At 34.6% G+C, this 26981-nt stretch overlaps 1 protein-coding gene across 1 annotated transcript in view; it reads left to right on the forward strand.

Annotated features, from left to right (window-relative positions):
* The window catches only part of CSTF3 (cleavage stimulation factor subunit 3), a 67037-nt gene that overhangs the window by 315 nt on the left and 39741 nt on the right, over positions 1-26981 (forward strand). Inside the window, exons 2-3 of the mRNA XM_037522498.2 lie at positions 14016-14117; positions 14240-14335. Coding sequence (XP_037378395.1) covers positions 14016-14117; positions 14240-14335 — 198 coding nt within the window. The remainder of the gene's footprint in view (positions 1-14015; positions 14118-14239; positions 14336-26981) is intronic.

Genomic DNA, 26981 nt, shown 5'->3' on the forward strand with positions numbered 1-26981 from the left:
TCGCTCGGGGAAACAATCGGGGGGTCTAAGGAAACTGGAGGACAGGGTGCTGAAGAATGGTGGAAATGGGGAAGATGATGTGGCTAATTTCAAGATGATTATTTTTTGCTTCTCTTTGACGTTGATATGAACAAATATTTGGCTTAGACAATAGTCGGGAAGCTGCTTGGTCCCTTTCAGGTTCATGGGACGACTCTGGGTGGGATTCCTTTCTTTGATAACCATTTTGATGTTAGGGTGGTTAGAATTTTTTTTTTTTAACGTGTAATCGCTGTTTTCGAATAACTTGAAAATATTATTTCTGCTCTCCGAAATATACTGAGCTGTACCCAGAAATAGATTACTAGTTTGAGAAATTTTTAAGGTGCAGCTAATTTGGAGAAATAGACTTGCCAGAGCGAATGAAGGAAGAAGTCTTAAGAGTAGAGATACTGAAATTTGGGGGATTTTTTTCTGTCTCCTGCTTCCTTCCTTTTTTCTTCTCTTTTTTTCCACATTTCATTTTCGTTTTTCCAGCGACACAGCTATTGCAGAATTTGATAAATCAGAAAAGTACTTGTTTTGACCACTGTAAACGAAAGAATCTTTTTTAGTATAGGATATGTGTTATTTAAACATTTCAAAAAGTTCAGGTTTTTTAGGTATATGATTTGTTTCGTTTGCTCTTGTTTTATACTTTTGTAGGATCATATTTACCTTTTAGTTTGAAAGCGGAAATTGGTGTTTCATGAAAGATGTCATCGCATTTGTTTATGGTCTGGTATGTTTAGGTAAATAATTTTTAAAATGGAGGCTAGCTAACCTGCAGAGTCTCAACTTCCTGAAATTTCCCATTGCCATAGCAACGAAATACATTTAGGGTTTCATTTTTCAAGTCCCCAGCTTGTAACGTGGAAATTTTGTTTAGAGATTGACAGAGATGAGGCAGAATCGGAGTGTTTGGGTGACTGTACAGTTTCATTAGTCGGAAAGATTGGGTAACCTGAATTTTGTGTTTGCTTGTCCCCCGATTTCAGTTATGAAATCTTCGCAGTGTTTAATACATGCTGTTAAAATACCCGAGAATGCAAAATCTTAAATTATTATACCTAAAATATGTATCGCTGCCCCATTTCCGGGCATTTTGTCATCTGAAAGTGGAGAGGTAATGTACTGAGATGTCATTGGAAGTTTCAGAAAATCGGTGTTAATTCTTGTCCGTATTTAAAATTGTAAAGACACGGAAATGTTGCCATGACCTTGAATATTTCAGAACTGTAGCTTTGTAAATGGGAAATGCTGAACATTTATCTAAAAATTTTAACCCCAAGTTTTATTGTGTAAAGAGTAGAACATAGAGAAAAGCTGCAACAAACACCTGCAGTACAATCCTTCCCATAGAATCAACTTGTTAAACATCTTGCCATATTTGCTTTATCTCTCCATGCATACTTAATTGAAAGTGACATTTATTTCAGCCCCATATACTTCAACATTCCCCACCTAAGCAAATCAGTAGTCATATGTATCATTTCTAAAATCGAGTCCATTCAAATTTTTTCAATTGTTACAAGAATGTGATTGATAGGGGTTTGTTTTTGTTTGTCAGAATCTAATCTAGGTTCACATGTTAGGCTATTTGATATGTCCTTTGAATAGTCTTGTTTTTTTCTCCCCTAGGATATTATTGTCAATTAGAAGAATTAAGGACAGTTTTCGTTTTCTTTTTTTTTTTTTTTTTTTTTTTAAGATTTATTTATTTATGCATACAAGAGCTGGGGCACAGGTCAGAGATTGGGGTGTGTGTGTGAGAGAGGATTCACCAGAGACAGAGTAGGGAACAGAACAGGCAGACTGACTGAAATACACTGTGAGGGGAGCAGCCAGGCAGACAGGAGAGGTCTGCCTTGCCATGTGGGTTTCTCCCGGGCCTGGCCCGGGATCAAACTGGTGCTGCAGAGCGGATTGCTTCATAGTGCCGTGCTTAACAACCCTTGCGCCACCAGAGAGGCCCAAGGACAGTTTTATTAAGAACATTTCTCATTTTCTGGTTCGATTTGATTTTTGTGTGGTGGTGTTTAACTTTTCTCTTAATTGCCTGTACTACCTGGAAACTTTATGGTCACTTCTAAACTCAAACCTTTTATAGCACTCGATTTAAATATTTTTGGATAGAATTTTTTATAATATTACATCTAAAGGTACTTGATTTTAGTTTACTCCTTTCTTGGTGGTAGCTAACTTTGGGCACTGATTAGGGTGTGAACTGCTGGATCTCTTAATTGAAACGGATTATTTCCCCTCTCTGGGTGGATACTGTGTTTCTCAAAAATCTTACATCAATTTACCAATTGATAATTCTTTTTTTTTTTTTAATTTTTTAAAGATTTTATTTATTTATTTATACAAGCACTGGGTATAGTCAGAAGCGCGGGAGGGTGAGAGAATTCACCAGAGCGAGAGTGGGGAACAGAACAGGCAGACTGACGATACACTGCTGAGGGGAGCAGCGGGCGGCAGGAGAGGTCTGCGCGCCATGTGGGACCCTCGCAGGCGGCTGGGGATGGAACCAGCGCTGCAGGGGCTGCGGGCAGCTCCGCAGCCCAGCGCTCAACCGCTGCGCCACTGGGGAGGCCCCAATTGATAATTCTTGAGTAAATCAGTTATTTGAGGTGGCAGATGATGGTATTTAGAAATTCCATTCTGTCTGTACTTACTGGTTCATATTTTTCTGTAAAGAAGAAATTTATTCCCCTCCTTTCATCTTTTTAAAGATTGAATATCACTGGATACATGATTTTCTCAGTATTTGCTGTGACATCAACTATGGCTTTTTTTGGGGGGGGGCATACTCCTGCTTACCTTAATGGTGGCTCCTACATTGTTTCCATTCATCTAAAAAATCATTTTTGACATCTAATTTTTTTTCTTTTATTTATGTATACAATTTCTGGAGTATAGGCCAAAGGTGTGGGGGATGAGAGGATGCACCAGAGACAGAGCAGGGAGCAGAACAGGCCGATCTACTGAAATACACTGCTGAGGGGAGCAGCAAGCGAGACTGGAGATCTGCTGCTCCATGTGGGTCAGCCCCTGTTTGAGATCGATCTTATGTTGCAGTGGCTGGCGATAGCTTGATTGTGCTGTGTCTGTTTAACCTCTGTGCTATCAGGGAGGCCCAACATCTAATTCTTAACATGGTCATCTTTATATAATCTTTTCATTAGCTTTTTAATGACACTCAAACATACCAAAAAAAAGAAGAAATAATAGTATAGTGTATGATTCTGTCATATAGAGGTTCAGTGCATTGCTAATCTTGTTTTCTCCATATTCTCTTGGTCTGCCCACCCCCCTTACTTTGAAGCAAATCCCAGATACTATATTATTCTGCTTTAACTGACTTGGTAATTAAATTATACCTTAAAGATTGACATGATTTAAAATACATGTCAGCTAGTTTGGTTGATGTTTAAGGCAGTAAGTAGTCAGTGAAAATTTAGAGGAAAAGAGAGTGCCTAACATGACCTGAAATGATGAACAGGAGACTAAACAAAAAACTGAAGAATAATAAGGAAAAAAAATAAAAGCATCCTGAACCATGTATTTCTTTGGAAATCTTTGGCATTCCTGGAAGGTATAAGATGTCAATTTCTTTTAGTCTTTTGGCATTGAAACTCAAAAAAGTTTGTTGAAGAAGACCATTATTTGAAATTTGCTACTCAAGAGTATTTATGCTCATTTCTTGTACTGAATCTCTAGATTCAGGCCCTCAAAAAGAAGAGAGATTGTAGACAAGTAAAAATCTTTGGTAAGGTATATTGCAATTTTTTTTTTTCTCTTAAGGCAGTTCCATTTTGTATTTAGAGAGTTATTTAAATTACTTTGCAGTGGTTTTGTTTACTCCGTGCTTGCAGTGTTCTTGGTTATTCTTCTGGAGCTTTGTGTTTACTGTTTTTGCCAGTTTAATGGTGACAAAATTAAATGGATACAGGTCGCCCCTCAAATCCCCCAAGAAACACATCTGGTTCCTGTGTGGAATTAAGCTATATATTTTTTTATTTTGTGTACTCTTTTAATGGTTCGTTCAACTTTTGATTCCATTTTTCTTGGTTTCATTTTTACCTTTTACAGTAGCCATACAGAGTTTAATAGACTGTTTTGAGTTTTTCAACTGGATTTGAGCTTAAAGGGGGGAGGGGAGTTCTGGGAATTAACTTACTCATTGCTGCATCTTTAAAACACTGTTTTGATACTTAATGGTGTTGGATAAATGAATAGATGAATTTTGCATTTAGGCCACATGCAGTGTTAACAAATTGTTAAATTTAATCTTTTGGGAGAACAGGTACATAAATAATACAGAGTAAAATACTTGGGGTATAGCGAGTGGATGGTTTTCTGAATTTTGTTGGATAAGGAGAAGAGAAAATGAGCAACTCAATTCATATGTATCTTTATGTATCTAAGATTCAGGGTGTTTTACACTCTTGTCTTTCAGAAATAATACTTCACTATTGAAACAATATATAGCCTACCTAAGATTAGGAAGGCCTAATGTATAAACAAAATGACCCAAAAATTGCTTGAGTGAAGCACAAATTGTCAGTAGTTCTTAACAAAGACAAATTCAGGTTCGTAAATCAGTGTTTTAGTGAAAAATAAGTTTGAGATGATAAAGAAGATATGAAAAATGTCTTCTGTTTTATACTTATTAATGAGGAAAGAAAGATGAAACACCCACAATATTGAAATCTGAAACCTGGTTTACTTTGTTAGGTAACACATTAGCTGTTAGGCGGTAACAGCACCTCCAAACAGTTTTATTTTATTTTATTTTTTTTCCCAAACAGTTTTAAAGCCAAAGTGTATGTGAGGGAGGGAGAGGACCAAGTTATGTATGTTAGAGATGTTGTGGAATTTGGACTTAACTTATTTTTTTAATAACTTATTTTTATATATTTTATATCATTGGTTTTTTGTTTTTTACAATGTTTGCTTTCTTTTCTCAGGTGTAGTGGACTTAATTCTTTTTGTGTTAAAAAAAAATTCTTCTGTAAAAGTCTTACCTACCACCACCTGCCCCCCTTCCTGTACTTTGAATATAATGTTTTTGTCAGTATAATGGTTTTGGATGGATATACCTGTTTGGCCTCTGTTAGTAATTCTTAAGAAACTAGACTATAGAGTACTCGATTTAGCAATAATTGTCTTTAAGAGAAATTGATCTGTGTTTACAGAATTAGAGTATCGTTTTTTCTTGGAAGTACAACAGAAAGGTACTATTAGGAGAGATGGCCTTTCCTTAGCATTAGGAAAACAAGCGTTTCAGGGAATACCAGCGTTCACATCCTACATAATCTGGAAAGGCAAAGTCTGTATTCAGATGTTGGTGTTTGTTAAGTGAACAATTACCAAAAACAACTCATAGTTTTAAACTCTTTTTGTTATTGTTCTAAATCTTTATTTTCTTCATAAGACCTAGTTGTGAATTTGAGTCTTTTGTTGTTGTTCTTGTGCAGTTGGTGATGGTGTGAGAATGGCTCTAAGTAAAAAGGGATTTGAGTTGGGCGAATATGTTTAGACTATTTTTAGATTAATGGACAATTTATGATAAACAGTAAGTATTGAATAAGGTCAGAACAATGAAACTAAACTGTGCCCTACATGATATTTTTCTAACATTTCATCTAGTTTACCTGGTGAATTGATGACAGATGCTTTTGCTCTAAAGATGCCCCATTTTTCAAATTATAAAAGATTAAGATTTTTCTAGTTTGTAAATATTTTATAAATATTTATTAACTAGGGGATAAGTAAGCAAAATTTAAAAGCAAATATAAGTACTATTTGAGCCAATAACCTTACTTTTTAAAGATTTTTAATTGTTTGAAATGTTAGTACATTTTTAGTCTTTGAAAGTGTTGGCGAGATATTGTTTGGTATTGTAAAATACATACTGAGATTCATTCACCAAAAAATCTAGCAAAAATTCTGTTGCACTAGTAAAGGCGCTCAGAAGTAAGTAGGTCTCCAGGCCTGTGGCTCCTGTTACATATAATGCTTCAGCCTTTAGGCATAGGAATCTGCTCAGTTACTACTCAGATTGTCTTGCAGAATACTACACTGCAAGAGTACACTTCAGACTTTGAAGTTTATTGTATTACATAGTATAGTATATGCAGGATTTTTTTTTTTTAAATTAGTGTTCTAGCAAAAAAAAAATTGGAATGATTTTGATCTCAGGCCACTTTATTTTTAAGGAAACCTAACATCTGGAGAAAATGTATTAACAGAATAGATAGATAAGGTAGTTTTCTCAAAATGGGAGTCTGTCATCCATTGCAGCATAATCACTTAGGTGCTTTATAAAAGTATAGGTGCCTGCATCCCTTTATCAGATTATGTAAGTAAAGCCTGTAGTCTACTTGAAACTAGTACTATAGGTTCTTTTATTTTTTTTTTTAAATGTGAGAGGATTTTATTTATTTATTTATACACGCACTGGGTACAGTCAGAAGCACGGGAGGGTGAGAGAATTCACCAGAGCCAGAGTGGGGAACAGAACAGGCAGAGTGATGAAATACATTGCTGAGGGGAGCAGCGGGCGGCAGGAGAGGTCTGCACGCCATATGGGACCCTTGCCGGTGCCTGGGGATTGACCGGCGCTGCAGAGGCTGAGGGCAGCTTTGCAGCCCAGCGCTAAACCGCTGCGCCACCAGGGGAGGCCCATTATAGGTTCTTTTAAAAGTAAGTGAAAACTTAAAACTACTGAGTTTGAAGTTGAGGATACTGGATGAAACTTAAAAGACCATTTTAGAGGGCCTCCCCTGATGGTGCAGCGGTTGAGCGCTGGGTTGCAAGGCTGCCTGCAGCCTCTGCAGCGCCAGTTCCATCTCCAGCCACCGGCGAGGGTCCCACCAAAAAAAAAAAAAGGGACCATTTTAGATACATTCTGGATAACATAAGTAGAGGGGAAAAAACTCCAGAACTTTTAAGTATGGTTAGAGTTCACAGGATTTTACTGATTTTCTTCCCCTACTATATTTAGTCAGTCACTATCTAAATAGTGGAAAATACCACAAAACCGGATTGAGACTCAATCTCTGCGTGTTGTGTTCTGTTGGTTACGGACAAGCGCTTCCTTGGACAAGACTATTAAAAATGTTCCTCCTTTTCCAACTACGTAACTATGTGAGACTTCATAAACGTCGTCCATGACAATATATTGCAATAGATTTTTAAATAAAACAAAGGAATTTACTTAAAAATGAATTAATGAAAATTTTCGGTTTTAATATTTAATATATTAATTGATTTAACCCACATTTTAAAGATACCTCTTTGGTTCCTCAATTTTTACGAGTTAAAATGGGCCTCCCTGCTGGCACAGGGGTTAAAGTCTCAATGCTGTCAAGCTATAGCCAGCCACTGCGGCATGAGTTCAATCCCCAGCCAGGGGGCTAACCCACATGGAGTTGCAGACCTCTCCTGTCTCACTTGCTGCTCCCCACTCTGTCTCTAGTGAATCCTCTCACCCCCACATCTCTGGCTACACCCCAGTTCTTGTATGCATAAATAAATCTTTTTTAAAAAAAGTTAGTGTTTTTTTTCCTGAAAGTTTAGTTTTATTTTTCATAAAACAGTATTTAATTTACAAAACAAAACACCAGAACTTGTATTGTAGATATGTTCTGTAGATATTATGTGCCCTGGCATGTTGGGATTTGACTATATGATTCTTTTTAGGTGTGTCCCCCCCCCCCCCCAGTTATTTTTATTGCAGTAACTCTGGTTTTCATCCCTGTATACGTTTTAGGAGATTAGGCTTTCGCCTATACAGATGCATGCATACCATACCATATCTATCACCAAAAACCGTCAGAATCCTCTATCTGATATGTCACTCCCCCCTTCGCCGCTTGCCCCATCCCCTAGCCCCCGTAGTCTTCATTCCTGAAGTCACATTTCAAGGGTTTGTTTTGGTTTGGTTTTGTCTGTTTCTTTGGTAAAGATTTACAGAAAGCTTGAGAACCTTTGAAAGAGGTACCTGTGAGGCCAAGTTCATAAGTTCTGTTTCTGTAATTTAGCTTTGTATAATAAACAAAAGGTTAAACATAAATAGTGAAAAGACAACTCATAGAATGGGAGGAAGTTTTTGTAAATTACATTTAATAAGGGAGGCTTGTATCTGTCTTATCTGTCTAAAGGACTCTCTTTAAAATTTTTTTTAAGATTTATTTATGCAGACAAGAACTGGGGTACAGGCCAGAGGTGCGGGGGGTGAGAGGATTCACCAGAGACAGAGCAGGGAACAGTACAGTCAGATTGACTGACATACACTGCTGAGGGGAGTAGCAGGCGAGACAGGAGAGGTCTGCCACACCATGTGGGTTCCTCCCTGCCGGGGGATTGAACTCATGCTGCAGTAGCTGCGGACAGCTTCATTGGTTGCATCTTAACCCCCTGCGCCACCAGTTAGGCCCTATCTAAAGGACTCTTAAACCTGAATAATAGAAAGACAGAGAGCCTAATTTAAAAATAGTCAAAAGAATCTGAATAGACTTTCTCCAAAGATATATAAATGGCCAATAAGAGCGTCAAAATTTGATTCAACTTGATTAGCTGTCAGGGAAATGTAGATTGGAACCACAATGAGATACCACTTCACAACCACCAGGATGTTTATTATCTGATGACAGAATAACATGTACTGGTAAGGATGTAAAGATAGAGGAAAGCTCCGTAAATATCATTGGTTGGTGAGAACGTAAAAATTTTTCAGTTGCTTTTAGAAAGCATCCTGGCAGTTCTTTGAAATATTGAAATAAAATTAATATTTGACTTAACAATTTCACTTCTCACTTTTCCCTAAAAAAAAAAAAAAAAAAACACCAAAAACTAAAATAAGCTCTATTCCAAAACTGGAAGTCATGCAAATCTCTCTCAATTGGTGGATTAATGTGGGCTAACCACCCAATGAAGTATTATTTGACAATAGATTATTAGATAGACAGTAGATAGTAATAGACTTACTAAAAGTTGTCTTGGGTCCTTTAGTACAGCTCTGTTCTGTTCATTTAATTAGTGACCAACCTATTCCCCAATAATACTCCTTAAAGAAAATGATAGTGGGATTAAAAAGGCAAAAGTTGAATTTTGATAGTTTATTGTAGTAATAAGTTGTTGGATATGTAAGCATGGGACAACTATTGATAACTGTACTAAACAGAGTTCTGATGTCCGTTACAAATGGGCATAGAAATTGGCCAGAATTTTCAAGTGATCTACTCTGCTCTGGCAACAGATTCAGAAAATAAAACAGAGGGTCTCCCTGGTGGCGCAAGGGGTTAAACACTGCACTATGAAGCAATCCGCTCTGCAGCACCAGTTTGATCCCCAGCCATGCTGGGGAGAAACCCACATGGCGAGGCAGACCTCTCCTGTCTCCCTGGCTGCCCCCCTCAGCAGTGTGCCCCCCCTCAGCAGTGTATTTCAGTCAATCTCCCTGTTCTGTTCCCCACTCTGTCTCTGGTAAATCCTCTCACCACCACCACCACCACCACCACCCCCACACACACCTCTGGCCTGTGTCCCAGCTCTTGTATGCATAAATAAATAAATCTTAAAAAGAAAAGAAAGAAAAGAAAACAGCCCCATTCCTTATAGATCACCCAGTCCTTGTAAATAACAAAGGACTGGGAAATATCTAAAATGTTATGCTGTTTGCTACCCAGTTGACTCATAGCTGTGATGATGAGTGACTTTATTTGGGAATTAAATGTGGCCATAACTATCAGAATATATTCTTGGCCATTTTTTTTGTTAACTTCCATTGTTAATTAGTGCATTTGATGGGAAGTTACCTATTTGAATTGTTTCATTAATATTTAACTACATCCTTGGCCATAGGGAAGCATTGGGTTGTTGGAAAAATCATGACACATTTTTGCATAGAAAACAAAAAAATGTCAGGACTTTTCAGACAACCCAGTATTTAGGGATGTTCCTTTCTGAAAAGAACTGAACGAAACTTGGTTATGCCAAAATTTAACTGTACTTTATTTTATTTTATTGTTTTTTAAAGATTTATTTATTTATTTTTTTTATACAAGCACTGGGTACAGTCAGAAGCGCGGGAGGGTGAGAGAATTCACCAGAGGCAGAGCAGGCAGAAGGACCACAGTACACTGCTGAGGGGAGCAGCGGGCGGCAGGAGAGGTCTGTGCGCCATGTGGGACCCTTCTCCAGTGGCCTGGGAGCAGCCGGGGATAGAACCGGTGCTGCAGAGGCTGCGGGCAGCTTCGCAACCCAGCCCTCAACCGCTTCGCCACCGGGGAGGCCCAATTTAACTGTACTTTAGGCAGGTTTGTGTAATTTAGTATTTATGTAGTTTATTGTGAAATGGGGTTATTAAGTAATCAGGAGTAGAGCTATAGTATATTTTTAAGTCCCCTTTCCTCCAGGTGACTGATGCTGCCAGGGTTGGGATTCACTAGTCATGGCTTTAATGAGGAGACATTTATTATTCTTGCTGCGATTATGCCCAGTACAGTTTTGGATGTTGTCTTCTGAGTTTCTCTGTTCTTTTATAAATTACAGTATATATTATCTAAAAAGGTAAGTTAATTTTCAGTGGCTATTGAGTGATTACCTGCTCATCAAACTGCTCTGAGACACTGCTACATTGATTAACTAAAGCAGTTGAAATATAGTTTAGTATAGTTTTCTTTTGTTGCAGCCCAAGTGTCCCTTCAACAAGGAGGTCTGGCACAAATTAGGCACTGAGCAAGTCTTTCTCAGGTGAATCATAAAAATTGAAACAGTAGAAGCATATATAGTGTAAAGTAAATAAATTTGTGTTATGTGTGTCTCCCCATCCAGCCCCCACACTTGTTTTGCCTCCAGCCTCCCTCATCCCCCCTCCCCCACTTTTTTAAACCCAAAAGTATGAAGATTGTTCCATGTTGGCTGTCTATAGATCTGTCTTGCCTTGTTCTTTTTAATTTTTAGTGACTATAAATTCCAACAGTGTGAGAACTTTTGTTTCTACATATTCTTGCTAGGGCAATGACAGTTATAAAACATTTCATCTTTTTTTTTTTTTTTTTTTTTAAAGATTTATTTAGGCGTACAAGAACTGGGGTATAGCCAGAGATGTGGGAGCTGGGGTAGTGGGGAGGGGTGTGTGTGTGAGAGGATTCACCAGAGAGCAGAGAGAGAGTGGGGAGCAGAACTGGCAGATCCAGTGAAATAACACTGCTGAGGGGAGCAGTTGGTGAGGCAGAAGTCTGCTGCTCCATGTGGGTCAGCTACCTGGCTGGCCGGAGATAGAACAAGTGCCGCAGTGGCTGACCATAACTTGATAGCACTGTTTTTTTTACCCCTGCGCCACGAATATACTTCTTTTTTGTGTTTAAAGTTGTTATTTTTTCTATAAATTACTCATATACTTTGCCCATTTTCTTTTTGAGTTGTTGGTCTTTTATTGACTGAACCTTATACTAATAAATTTACTACTTTGTTAATATGTTGGGGATTTTTTTAAAGTTTGTCTTGACTTTGATTATACTTTTGTATGTACAAATTTAAATTTTAGGTAATTTAATGGCTATTGAGCCTTTCCTATACAGATACATTTTATGTTTTCCTCTCTGTTGTATGTTTGATATTTAAATACTTGATCTATGAGAAATTTACTTTGGTACAAAGCATAAGATAGGAATTCTTTGGGGAAGTTATTGTAACAACCACCATATATTGAATAGTCCACCATTATGGTTTGAAGTGCCATATTATCTGATAATTTCGCTCTAAACCATTTACCGGTAGTTGGTTTGTTACCAAAATGCTTTATTGGTGTAATTTTATGTTTTAATATATAGGTAGGGACAGTAGTCTTCTTTTATTAAACTTTTCAAGTTTTAATCCTTTTGCATGCAATTTATTAGCTTTTTGAATTTTGATTCATGATTACATGAGTTTTTTTAAGTTGATGTAACATTGGTTTATAACACTGTGATTCAGAGGTATATACTCAAGCCTCTTAGTACATTAGTTTTTTAGAACTTTTTTCTTCCTAAATAAGTATACACTTGTTAGTGGTGTGTGCTAATTTATTCAAAAGAAGGATATGTTTCTTTCGGGTATTTTTTTTCTCCCCAAAGGACTCAAACATTTTTTTCCCAGAGGAACTTAAACATTTTTTTCCCAGCTGGATTGCTGTCCTGTCTCCTTTCGTATGTTGTTGCTGTGTATTTGCCATATTTAGATTTCAAGAAGTTCTGCAAAAAGGAAAAATAAAATTTTGTACAAATTACCAATTGACTATATAGTAGTCTAAAAAACAGTTTGAGAAGTAGTGCTTGTATTTATGCCTCGTGCTAATTACTATTATAGGTATTTATTTGCCATTTCTTTCAGCAGCTTATTTTTTAATTTTTTTATTGCAGTACTATTGTTTTACATTCTTGTTAGTGTTTTGACAGGATAGCCCCCCCAGAATTTATATTTTTAAGATCATATTTCTGTAATAAAAATAAAACTACCATATTAAGGGGTTTAGGAAATATTGAAAGGTAAAGAAACTGTAACTCCAACATCTATCACTTAAGCATGACCACTTCTAAACATTTATTATAATCTTTTAAATCTTATTGTAGCCTTTTTTAAAATTCACATGCTGCTTATGCAATTTGTGTGTTATGTTTTTAAATTTTTAATGTCAATTTCCTTTCATGATTTTTTTCTTCATGGTTCAGGATTGTGAGTTTAAACTGTTTCATAAAAATCTAAGACAGGGGGCCTCACTGGTGGCGCAAGGGGTTAAGCACCACACCATGAAATAATCCATAGCCTCTACAGCACGAGTTCGATCACCGTCTGGCCAGGGAGCAACCCATATGGCGAGGCGGACCTTTCTTGTCTCACCCTCTGCTCCCCTCAGCAGTGTATTTCAGTCTGCCTATTCTGTTCCCCACTCTTGTCTCTGGTGAATCCTTTCGCCCCCCCTGCATCTCTGACCCGTGCCCTAGCTCTTGTATGCATAAATGAATAAATCTTTTAAAAAAAATCTAAGATAGTAATTTGTGCCTTTTTACTTTTAATTTCTCAAGTTTAGTAAAAATTGTTAGATAATGTACAGTTACATCAGATTGATTGCAGAAGCAGATATGGAAAAACCAGCTGTATTTTAAAGGTTGTTGCTTTATTGCTCAGATTCACAAATCGGTGAAACAATATTCTCTGAGTTTGTAGTTATTTTTTATAAAAATATTTATCTCAACATGTAAATAATGTCTGTAAAGAAATAAATAATTTTTCTAAGTTTCAATTTCTAATAATGGTAAATACTGAAATAATACACATAAACAAGCTATTTGACACACAGAATTTTCAAGAACATAAAAGGGGTCCCGAGGCCACAGAGTTTGAAAGTACATGTATTTAATACAAAAGATGGTTTGTTTGAACAAAGATGTCTTTAAAATGTATGGTTTTGGGCCTCCCCTGGTGGTGCAGTGGTTGAGTACTGGGCTGCGAAGCTGCCCGCAGCCTCTGTAGCGCCGGTTTGATCCCTGGCCGCTGGCGAGGGTCCCACATGGCGCGCAGACCTCTTCTGTCTCGCCCGCTGCTCCCCTCAGCAGTTTATTTCGTCAGTCTGCCTGTTCTGTTCCCTGCTCTGGCTCTGGTCAATCTTCTCACCCTCCCGCGCTTCTGACTGTACCCGTGCTTGTATAAATAAATAAATAAATCAAAAAAAAAAAAAAAAAGACACCGTGGCTCACTTTAAATAAATAAATAAATAAATGTATGGTTTTATTCTTTTTATGCAAGTCATTTCTAATATATGCAATTCATTTCTAATATATATGTCTGTAGATACATGTTTCAGAAAATGTAGATGCATTTTATAAGAAGGACTTTTTTATGCTTTGTACTGTAATATTGCATTGGAGAATGATATATTATGCTTGAATTACATTAGATATGAGATTTTAAGCCAGTAACTTCAGTTCATTTTTTTCCCCTTCCAGGCAGCTGAATATGTTCCAGAGAAGGTGAAGAAAGCTGAAAAGAAACTAGAAGAGAATCCATATGACCTTGACGCTTGGAGCATTCTCATTCGAGAGGCACAGGTTTAGTGATATAGGATTACATTTCCTTCTCTATGGGTCCAATCACACTACTTGGTTCTGCAGTAAATAATATTTTCATGATCCTAACATTGTAAATGCTGTTTATTGGTTTTCAATTTTAGAATCAACCTATAGACAAAGCACGGAAGACTTATGAACGCCTTGTTGCCCAGTTCCCCAGTTCTGGCAGATTCTGGAAACTGTACATTGAAGCAGAGGTTAATATTTTACTTTATTTTTCTTATATAGCATCTGATGGGAATTGCTGCATACACTGTAGTGATAGAAAACCAGTTTAGGAACATAGATAGTACAACTAAGACAAGGAGGATTTAAATGTCTCTTGCCTTTATTTTGTAAAATAGGTATGAAGTAGTAATTAAAATGAATTTTTGAAATTTGGGTCTTTACAAGCTGATGATTGTTGCATTTTGGAGTTGCAACAACATTAAAACAGTTTTAATGGTATTGGAGTGCTTTAGCCTTTTATTTACTTGTCATGTGTCAATTTATTGCCTCCTGTGTCATTTATTTAGAACTCATTTTTCTTTTTATTCCTGCTTACAAACTAATGAATGGTATAAGAAAATACAGAAATGCTAACTTAGTTTCATAGGGTATTTTGAGTGTGTGGTAAAATGAAACATTTAGGTGAATAATTATTTCAGATTTAATCTTGTGAAAATGCATGGTTTGTCAATATATGTAAGCACTTCAATAATTTAAAGAAAAGTTTCAGGATAATTTACATTTTACAGGAATAAGCTACTGTAACTCAAACCTATGTAATCATAATTTACCCAGTGACACTTTGATTTTTTCTTGCTTTTTAAAATTGTTTTGAAATTTGAAGTCAGGGATGTTTAAGAGTAAGGGCCACATTATTAATTATGATTAGAAGGGAAGTGTTCATTTTTGAAGAGTGAATTAGTAGTCGAGATGATAATAAAGTATTAATATATCTATAACAATCAGCATCAAGTAATCATTTTTCAGTTTATAAATTAGTGGGATGAAAGGGGTGAGATGGGAATAATTGATATCCACATTAAGCTGAAAATAATATCCATTTTTATCTTACAATTCTTAAGTGAGGTTTTCTTATTTTGAATATTAATTTTGTCATATAAATTCTCAACATAAGCAAGTACACTGCAGCCTCGTCATAACATGTTCTACAATATAGCTGAAATTTGGTAATATGTAGGTCTTTTTTGGACCTTCTCAAAGGGATTTAGTGTCAGCAGTACTGAACAGACCTCAACACAACACAGTATCATCTGTGATGTGTCCCTCAGAATGGACCTGACCACCAGCAGATTTAAGTTGAGGCTACAGTGTACTCATTGTATTTATGCTGTAGTTTACAGTATATTACTTTGTTGGGGGGGATATTGCTGACAATAGCAGCAACATGTGTGTGTTAAAATATTTTGTGTGTGGTTGTGTATGTGGTATGTGTGTTTGTGTGTTTGTATGTGTGAGAGAGATTGTAATTTGTGGAGTCTGGTTGTGGTTTTGGCCCAACACCATGTCCTTAAGGTTTCATCAGTTATACTTTGGGACCATTTCTTTCCTTAATATATTTAGTCATCAGAATATACTGGCACAAAATTCACCAGGTGAGTGAATAGGCATGTCTGAAGTATGCTGAAGTCAGTGACACTTTGTGTGTTGCTCATTAAAGCAAGGAACCTGGATCACCTGCACTTGGTCTGCATTCCAGTCTGACTTTACAAACACCTTAGCTTCTGTACAGACTCATCAGAATGTAACAATTGATATTTAATAGTGTTTGTGTAATTAAGTACGACTTTCTAAATTTTAGAAATTCTTTTCAGTTTCTAAAACCTTCAGACATTATTCATTCTTTTTATTATAGACTTCAGTTAAACTTAAGTTGACAGATACTCCACTTTGTAATTAACACAATGAATCTGTTTCTCCAGTTACCAAGTTAACTATATGAATTGCATTCTATGAAAGAATTCTCAGAGAGACCAGATGTTATTCCAAGGGACTGGAACTTTTCTAAATAACAAGTTCGTTTCATACAATATTTCAGAGCTGTTAGCAGTCACCTTAATTATTTAGTAGGAAATGTTTGCAGTTATTTCACACACAAATATATATATGGAAAAAAATGAGAAAAAAATGGTAAAGAATATAAGTGTATACTTTATAAAGTTTCATTTTCTGGTTTAGGAATTAAGATGTTTAATTGCTAATTTCAGAAACATATCCTGAGCTGTGTTTATCTCCTTCCTGATTTGCTCTTTATTTTTTTATTATTTTTACATTTGTATTTCATTTAGACTGTGACAGACTAAAAGTTTTCTTTGGTCGTGTTACCCATTGTGGCCTATAATATTTCTGGAGAAGACATATAACCTACTTATAATACATTTTTAAAAACTGAGGTCATAAGAACGTCTTTAAGGTAACATTAACAGTGTTCACATAACTTCTTGTATGCACTGAAGAAAATAAAGTTTTATTAATACATTTGTTGTAACTCAGTACTTTGTGGTGCGAAAATTGTAATGTTTTATTTTTTTTGCATTCAGTTAAACCCACATGTATGAGTCCAATGACATCTAGTTCTTTCCTAATAGAAAATTTCATCTTTATAACAAGAGATAATTTGCTTCCACAGAAATTTTTTATAAATCCTGTTTAAGAACAATGCCAAAAATGTGTTTTTTTATTTTTGCTTTTAAACTTGAAACATTAATTGCGAGTGAGAGCATGTTATAAATAATTTTTAGGAAAGTTACTGCCTTAATATTTCCCAGTATATCAACTTTTCTTCTATCAGTGAGCATTTAACAATATGTAGTTGCTTTGTGAAATTTTAACTTTAAAATGTCATCCTAAAATTTTATCACTTGCTTTTATTTTTGTGTATATACGTTGTTGAAAGTTCTCATGCTCTAGTTAAAGGGCATTTAGGACCAACATCTGTGTAATACAATTAAATAACTTCATAATTAGACAAATTTTATTAGTGTTGTACATATATAGGAAATCAGATTTTACCTCAAAGTATGTGAAATGTATTGACTTACTTTGAATCCCAAAGTCAATCCCCATGATTTACCGATTTCGTGAGAGCAAAACAAAATACGATTATTCTGAAGTGATGTAGTTCTATCAATTATTGAATCTAAGTCATTATGATATGGAAAAACTGCTGTAGTTTTAAAATAAAGGAGATATTTTAGTATCTCTAGCAATTTGGTCAATATATGGGCCTCTTAAGTTTAAGAAATGAGAGTTTTTGTAAATACTAGAGATAAGTGAATAGCCAATGAGGACCTCAGTACTTTTTAAGGAACCACTTTTTAGAGTGGTCAGAGTGTTATTATGAAGTATCACAAAATTGAGAAAGTTATAGTTTTGCCATATTTTTTTAAGTTGTTCCTCCTCTCCCCACCCCCTGCCATGGTTTCTGCAGCTTTTCATGTAGCTAGATAATCAATCTGATAGCATGTATTAATAAGCTATAATACCTTATTATTGGAAGTAATTTGTTTTGAATTGGGCCATGTTCCTAAGAGATATTCCTAAGATGTTTTTATTACTAGGTGAAGGAGAAATGAAGAAGGTAATGCTGCTGGTAATAGCAACAATGTATATTGCATCTGTGAAAGCTGTAATTTTTAAATAAAATGTGTAGAGGATTGGTTGCTTTTTATTAAAAAATGTAAAAATATGAATCCTTTTCTTATAAATAATGGGCTATGAAGTATACATTCTAACTTTTCAAAATAACCTTTCTGCTTTGGACAAATGACTTTTAAAAAATCCCCTTTGGAAAATGGAACTGAACTCAGGATGGAACATGAGTGACCTAAATTGAAATAAACTTCTCCACTGTCAATAATGTTTTAATACCTCTAATTAGCAGTTACTGTTTTGTATATATACAATGTTTTGTATATATTGAGCAATGTGAATTTTAAATGCAGATAAAATTTATTGCATTATCATATAGATTATAATTTCTTTTCAGTACTTCAGCTTGCAACCTTTTAAAGAAAGTCTGTACTCTTTTCTTATAGATCTGCTCTTTTCCTGTTTGTAATAAATGTTGGTCCATGTCTGTGTGATTATTCAGCTATTGCTCTAAATTACAATATGCCTTTTAACCTACAGTTTTCTTAAACTCATGAGTAATGTAGACTAAGGATGTGAAAGAAAGCAACAGGAATTATTGGCAAACACAGAACTAAGTGAAGAAATACCTGAAAATGCTCTGAACATAGTTTTTTTAAAACAAAGGAAATATTTGTGTGCTTACTATTATAAATAGTAGACTTCTATTATATTAGGTTTTATTGAAATACCCCATCTATGAATATTTTCCCTTCCATTTTTGTAGCATAGGTGTTTAGGTATTGTCACTTCTGCTAACATGATCTATATTTTTTTTTTTTTTTCTCATCATCCAAGGCATTGCCTACTAAAACTGTTTAAAAAAAAGACATAGTTCACTTAGATAACAATTTCTTTTCCAAAAAATTCCTGTTTCTTCTTTGTCTTCTAGATTAACCTTGGGAACAGTAGCCATTTTCAAACAAAACTTTGTATTGCTCAGTATAATGGTCTTTGTATAAAGTTAAAATTTTTCAACTTTATAAAGCAAAACTTTGCAATCACCGATAAACATTGAAAAAAATAATGGTCATCATATCCCTCTGCAAAGACCTCCATTTTAATACCAGATTCTTTATATTTTTTTGTGTATAATGAGTGATGGTGTATTCTGAAAATGTGGTAAAGATATCCCCTAACCATGTTTATAATAAAACAATTTGTAAAACAAAAAGGCCTATTGATCATGCGATTTGAGGTTACCCTGTGGATATTGATGTAGCTTAAATTTCTTGGACATTTATGAAATAACAATACTTAATATATAATACTTGGTTTAAAATTATTGGACATTGTAGTCAGTAAGATTCTAGGGGATTATTTTGGTATACAACCCCTTGCTCTGTCTTAAGATATTTTAATTAATGACCTGCTTCAACATGGCACCCATGAATAAATGCAAACACTTAAACCTTATACTGAGTTAGACACCTCCGTAATTGGAAATAATACTAATTCTAACGTACATAACCCTATTTTGGGGTGTCTCCTTTTTTGATTTTTAGCATAAGAGGACAATTGAAGTTTTTGTTGATTTCTTAGACATCAAAAGGAGCTCTTAAAGGCTCAGATACTTTCTAATGGGTTCATTGTTTTTATTTTTATTAGTATGTTCTTTCAACTTGTAAACAGCTTTTTTTTTTTTTTTAAAATGAGTGAGGTTCAAGGCATTTCCAAGAAATGAAGATGTCTAGTGGTATCTAAAAAACTGCATTTCTAAACGTGGACAAGAATGCTTTTATTCGTATGTAAATAATTTTAAAGTTTTTATTGTTAAACAGTTCTGAGAAGTTTTGGAGCAGAAAACAAATTGTTATGGCCATCTAGATTCAAGTCTATACATTTTTTCCTCTACATTCAGAATCCACAGTAATTTTCAACAAAATTGAATATTTTCATTGAATACAACTTGTTGAGAAATAAAACAGCATTTTCTAAGGCTTAGGGGAGCATAACCTGGGGTTTTACCATGTTAGGAGGCTTACAAAGAAAATCATTTCTGTTTTGAAATGTTAAGAGATCTAAAAACAAATACTTGATATCAAAGACAAAATTGAAATATAAATTTAAAGTCTGAAATGTATTAAGACCCAAAAATAATAGTCTCGGAAGAGTTTTAATCTCCAATATTTTTATTTACATATGATAGAACAGTTATTACCCTTTTTTTTAATTGCAAAATTTTATCTCTTACATATATAGGTAGCATTGTAAGTCTGTCTAAAGAGTCCCATATAGAAATGGTCTTTTCCCCCTTTTCCAGTAAAACTGAGATATAATTGACTTAAAATACTGCATATGTCTAGGGTTCACAACATAATGATTTGATGTATGTATACATCGCAAAATGAATACCACAATATGATCAGGTACTATATATCACTTCACATAGTAATAAAGGAAATGGTGTTTTGGGGCTGACATTTTCTTTAACTGTCATGCTGAATTTGAAGAAAAAATTTAGACCATTTTATAATGGTTTTCTTTTCTTGCTCAATAAACTGAATATTTCAACTATTCTCAAAGCCAAAGTACGTATCATGTTTAAACTAGAAACTTAGAACTGAAGTAGTTTAGCCCCTTTATCTTATATATGTGTAATATAAATCAAGAGATTTCTGTCCCTTAGAGCCAAAGGATCATTTGGGAAGCTTTTAAAATACACAGCTTCACCATTAGCATACCAGAACTATACTGACTCAGTCTCCTGAGGATGTGCACGTGGAATCTTAGTGTGATTTTGACAGTCAGTTTTGGGAATTAAGACTTTATGGTGCAGTGATTGAATCTTACTGAATATTTTATACTTCATAGATTATTCCATATATTTGGGCAATAAAATGATTAGTCTGAGCTTTTTCTTTTGATTATAGCATGTTATCATTCACCCATCAGTATAAAATCAAGAGGTAGTCTTAGAAGCATCTACTTTGCTTGAGTGGTAGTCTTGATGGTGGTGACTGTTCTTGGTTCTGCAATCAGGATTAGGATTGTATTAATGTACTTGGACATTTTTTTTTTTACTTTTGCTAACAGTCATGGGCTTACACCCCAATTTCTGGTTCCAAAAATTTAAGAATGCAATAATGTCTAAAGTGCCAGAGTAGGAATCATTTTGTAAAGAAGTCCCATCCCTTGTTAAGAGAGGGCCACTTAAGCAAGCGAATATAACTAATGAAATTGCATTTTTTGCAGTTACCACCATGCAGACAATTTTTAGACATGAATTCCACATCATCAGGTTATTAGCTAACATCCATACATTTAATTAGTAATTCAATCTTTGTAAGGAGTTCTCAGGGGTGGAGGTTGGGGAATGGAGTATTGTCATTCACAACCAAGTCATATCTAACTTCTTTAGTAAAGTTTAAATCCATTTCTGATTTTCACTACACAGATAAAATGCAGTGTTTCTCAATTTTTATTTCATTCCCTTATTTGGAATTTTTTTCCTTAATGACTTGATATTTCTAAGTCTAATGACTTGAAAATGGTATAGTATTTCCAGCTATTGTCTACCAGAGAGTTGGCTCTTTTCAACTTCCAGCCCATGATATTTAAAAGTACTCAAGTCTGAATTTCATGAAACTTAGATGCCAAAAATGACAGTCCTCACAAAATACCTTGTAAAAGTATAAACTTTATGCCATAGAAGAAAGTGTTTAGGAATGATGACCATAATTTACCTGTATTAGCTGTATACTTTGAATATTTTAAAGTCCAAGAACAATGCAAAGAACTCCTTTATACACTTCATTCACCCTGATTGACTTTCTTTTTTAATACTGGACATATGCTTTATCAATTCTTTTTTTTTTTTTCCTGAAATTTAGGGTAATGAACTGCATATATCCTGACCTTTTGTAATACTTCAGTGTGTTTTTTAATAATGTTCTACACAAACAGCTATGACATTCAGGAAATTTACCAGTTTTAATATATAGTTCACGTTCTACTTTCATCATTCTATAATACCTCATCGCAGTTTTCTAAATATATATATCTCTCTAATGCAGGGTCATTACAAACAGTAATTCCTCATTTATCATTGGTAGTTTCTTGGAAACTGATTTTAGTAAAACATGATGAAAGCAAGTCCTTGTTTTCCGTTGACTGAGGGTTTTATTTTTGCCCCCATCAATGTTATGAAAGGATATTGAACTAGACGAGGTTATTCAAGGACTTGCCGAAGTTGTCATTCCTTTTTAGTGTCCTTTAATATTGACCATTTCTTCATAAACTCAGGCTGTATGCATTTTAACTGAGAAGCTAGAAATGATTGTGTCCCCACTATTGCCAGAGGCACATAATGCTCATTAATACCCCTTATTGGTGATGTCAGTGTTGGCTATTTTCTATGCTGTGTAAATGGTTTTTCCTTTGTTGTTATTAAAATAATAGGTACTTTGAGATCTTTAAGTATTCTGTTTCTCATCCAGCTGCCCATTCCATTTTTAATCTGTTAAGGTTCTCGACATGAATTGATGGGTTCTTTTGGCAAACTAGTATTTTCAGTATATGTAGATACATGCTCTCTTAGTGTCCCAAACTTCATGCTTATTTATATTTGAAATCTTTTCAAAATTCTCTCTGCCCTCTTCTTTTTTTAAATTTACTTGTTAGTATAGTTAGAAGACATTATTATATAATTTGAATGTTTATGATTGCAACAAATTTTCCAATTATAAAATTACACTTTGTCAGGATTGCCTTTAAGTTGCCTCATAGTCAAAGGAAAGATAAAAATTTGCTCCCCTGCTCATTAGGTTATAGTAAAAGTTAGCTGTTTTATATTTTCATAAAAGTGTAGGCTGTCTAAATATGTTTAAGTTAACCAAATGATGAAGTTGTTCAAATAAGAATTATATTTTTTATAGCCATGGGATCTTTGACCTTAGAATAATAAATCAGAAGGATCATCTAGAAACATATTCGTGTTTGCTAGTATTTACATTTTTCAATTGTTTGGTGCATAAATTAGAAAGTTAACATTTTACATGAAATAATTTTTGTAAAGCATTGAAATCATGGAAGTGCATAAAATGCATAAAAATGCATGAAATCGTGGAAGTAGTATTTTTCAAAAAGCAAGCTGTTGGATTATAAATTTGAGTCTCCCATGTTCACAAAGTAGTCATGAGATTTACATTTAAGCAACAGACAGTCCAAGTAAAGAACTAGGGTATGTGTCTGACAATCTTTTACGGCTATTAGAATGGTGGTTTGCCTCAAAATAGTGGCCAGATCATTTTAGTAGTTTGGGAAAGATGTGTTTAGGAAATTGTTAATTTATTTAAATAGATAAAGGGAATTTATAGATTACTCCATTTAAGGGAGGTAGTATTGAAGAACAGGAATGACAGACTTTGGAATCTGAATTTTTTACCTTTACCTTTTTATTTGAATTACTATGACTTTAGGCAAGCCATTATTTTTCCCCTTCTCAATTTTTTTTTTTGGGGGTGCATACAAGAACTGGGGTGTAGGCCAGCGTTGTGGGGGTGGTGAGAGGATTCACCAGAGGCAGTGGGAAGCAGAAAAGGCAGATCTACTGAAATACACTGCTGAGGGGAGCAAGCATGCAAGACAGGAGATCTGCTGCACCTTGTGGTTCAGCTCCCTGGCTGGGGACCAAACTCATGATGCAGTGGCTGGCGATAGCTTGATAGTGCTGAGACTTTAACCCCTGTGCCACCAGGAAGGCGCCTGCTCAAATTTTTATGAGAAATTTTAGAAAATTTATGGTATATATAGACCTTTCCATCTTGACAATGTTTTACCATGTATGCATTATGTACATAACAACAATATATTATCTCATTGAAAAGTAGCAGTCACAGTGTTCTTCGGTAATTTCATATCCAGCTTATATTTACATTTCTCCAATTGTCCCAGATTTATTGTTTCTAAGATTTCCTATTTCTACGATGAAATTATTCCAACTTTCATGTCCTGTAATAGTTCTTTTTCTGCTATACTTGTGTTTAGGTATCAGTTTACCACACTGATTTCATACTATTTTTCTATCCCCTTCTTAATTGAATGTGAAAACTAATATGAATTCATGTGTTTTCAATAATTTGTAAGTGAGGAAGTCCCATTAAATAGTCTGGAGAAGAGTTGACTTTAGAAGTTTCTTAAATTTTCACTGAGGCAACGTATTCTGTATTTAATAAATACATTTGCAGTAAGTTAAAGTTTTTGTAGATCTTACCTAAAATATGCATAGAATTCTAGAGTTCTTAAAAGCAAGCAGTTTTTAGTTACATTTTAAATAGAGGTTTAGAAAACTAAATTTTATAGGAAACAATACCTATGGACACTTTATAAAGGAAAGTATTGTGAAGAAGGTATTTTTGGATGTGAAATATTTTCTAGATTTTTAGAAGTAAAAAGCTAGCATGTTTTAAAAATACACATGTTGGTTTCAATATTACTAGTGGTTTTTTTCTTTATTTTTATGACTTGCCATATACAATAATAACTGAAATTTTTAAATCTATTTTAGCCTTTTGATTATTTTATATGAGATTTGATTAGTTCATTTTTTGAAAAGATTTATTTATGCATACAAGAGCTGGGGCACAGGTCAGAGATGCCCGGCATCGGGGAGTGGGTTTGAGAGGATTCGCCAGAGACAGTGGGGAACAGAACAGGTAGATCTACTGAAATACACTGCTGAGGGGAGCAGCGGGCGAGGCAGAAGAGATCTGCGGTGCCATGTGGGTTGCTCCCGACAGGCCGGGCATCGAACTCGTGCTGTAGAGGCTGCAGATCGCTTCATAGTGCGGTGCTTTAACCCCTTGCACCACGAGGAAGGCCCTGATTAGTTCATCTTTTGATGGGTAGATACTATGTATTATCCCTAATTTTTTCAGATGTTTGGGTTTTAGATTTAGAGAAGTTAAGTGGCTATCCTCAGATCAACAAAATTAAAGTTTAAACTACTGGGGGAAAAGTAGTGAATCTGGTATTTTAATTCTTGATTTTGGCCCCCTAGTCACCACTGTACTAACCAGTGAAACAGAAAAAATGCATTATGAATGTAGAAATAGCTGTCATAAGTTATGAATATTTTGCTCCTTTGAAAGAACTTCATTCATAATTAACTATTAGACTTTGAAGTACATGCAAAAAATTATCTGACTACTAACAAGCACAAAGTTGCTGCAAATCTTTTAGATGACATGGTATTATAATTTCCTGGCAGTCATAACTTACATTTGTATAGACTATTAACTATTAATATTCTATTAGCTATTCTGTGCTTTTACCATTCATGGTTTAAAAGTAATATAACCATAAGAAGGCACTTGGAATTTTGTCACAAAAAAAAGCAAGCTTTAGTAATTTTTCACTTAGGACATTTATATGAACGATTTCACTGCCCTAAATACATTAAACATTAAATATTCAATGTATTAGTTTAGATAATTTATTATTAATACTGAGAACAGTAAATAATAACTTCTTTCTGACTTAACAATTGAGGGTTTTGCTAGAATGAAATTTTCCTAGCACCAAAATTTAGAATTTAGGTAAAGTATGTTGGCCTTTGAATAGCCTATTTAAACAGTTGTCCTTTTCTTAAATGTGGAAGTGTAGAAGCCTTGTAAAACAAGTTATGTGAAAGGATCGACTGTACTGATCTATTTTAAAAGAAAAATCTTAAATATCTGGAATTATGAAACAACAGTGAAAAAATAAAAAAAGTTTGAAGTCAGATGTAATTCCAAAAAAAAAATCTCTGAAAGGATCTTTAGTCCTTGTTAAAGGGAAAATAACAATGAAATTTAAACTTTGTTGTAAATTGTTTTATGAGACTTGGAAATTCAGGAAATACTTTTTGAGTACATCTCCAGTCCATGTTCCTGAAAACTGAAATACCTTTATGCAACTTTCTGGTACTCAGCTGATGCTATGTAAACCATTATGACGTTTTGTCAAATTTTTAATTATTTACCTATAGAGCAGCTTTGCAATTCTAAGTTTCCCACAATTGAGTAATGGAAAAAATTTAGTATATTCTGTGATGCTTATTCTAAGATACACTTTGAATAGCAGTAGTTTATAAACTGTGGTATGTAACTCTTAGGAAATTCTGTGCAGATTAAAATAAGCATAATTTGTTAGCAGGTCCTTTTGGCAAATACTTTTATGTGTGGAGTTCTTAAAGTACCATAAAAAATGCATTTCATAGGATGAAGGCTTAAACATGCCTATTGATATATTTGTCTGTGTTATTTTCAGATAAAATTGCCTAAAGTGTAAGGCTATTTTTCATTAGTAAATTGACTGTCAAATGACAGGCCCCAGTTCACCTGTATAATATTCTAGATTTTATGTGACTAGGCAAAAATATAAATGACAATGTCTTGATTCATGTTCATGCATTCATTGTTCCTGTGTATGTATCGGGAAATAACATTGAAACTGGACCAGCATTTACAATAATTTGCATTTTATGGTGTATCTGGAAAAGATAGGGGAAATTAAATTTCAAGTATTTTCTGAGTAAACACATTCTAGACTCTTGGATGCTATGGTCACCTCAGTAACCAAATGTGGTTTGATATGGGGTACATGAGGGTGGGTCAACGAAATTGTAGGAAAATAAGGTTTCTAACTAGAAACCTGGAGATTGCAGAGAATCTCTTGTGTGCCAATCGCTTAACAAAGGGGAGAGAAAAAAAGTGCCTTTTATTTTTTAGGAATTTAAACAACTTCATAGTTTTTAAGCTGCATTTTCCTCCTAATTATCAGTATTTCCTATTTCTCATGAATGAGAGGATATTGTATTCCAGTTAATGTTAACAAATAACATTTATGCATAATATTTGTCAGGCAGTGTCAAGCAGTTCTATTTTGTTATCCTTAAATTGTCTTACCTGCCCTGTTTATTATGTGCTTTTTTAAGCATATTCACAGAGATATATAACTATTTCTATCCAATAGTAGGACTTTTCATCACTCCAGAAACAAATCTTAAATCTGTTAGCAGTTATCATGCACTTACATCGTCAGTACCAGGCAACTACTGGTCATCTTTGTGTCTCTGGTTTTACCATTCTGCACACATCATACAAGTGGCACCATGGAATATGTGACGTTTTCTGTCTGGCTGATCTCAAATGTAATGTTTGAAAACTTTATCCATGTTGTAGAGTTTATTTTTGAAGTTTTTTTTTTTTAAATTGAGGTAACATT

This window comes from Talpa occidentalis, unplaced genomic scaffold (genome assembly GCF_014898055.3).
Source record: "Talpa occidentalis isolate TD23 unplaced genomic scaffold, MPIMG_talOcc4v2.1 talOcc4.3, whole genome shotgun sequence".
Lineage (NCBI taxonomy): Eukaryota > Metazoa > Chordata > Mammalia > Eulipotyphla > Talpidae > Talpa > Talpa occidentalis.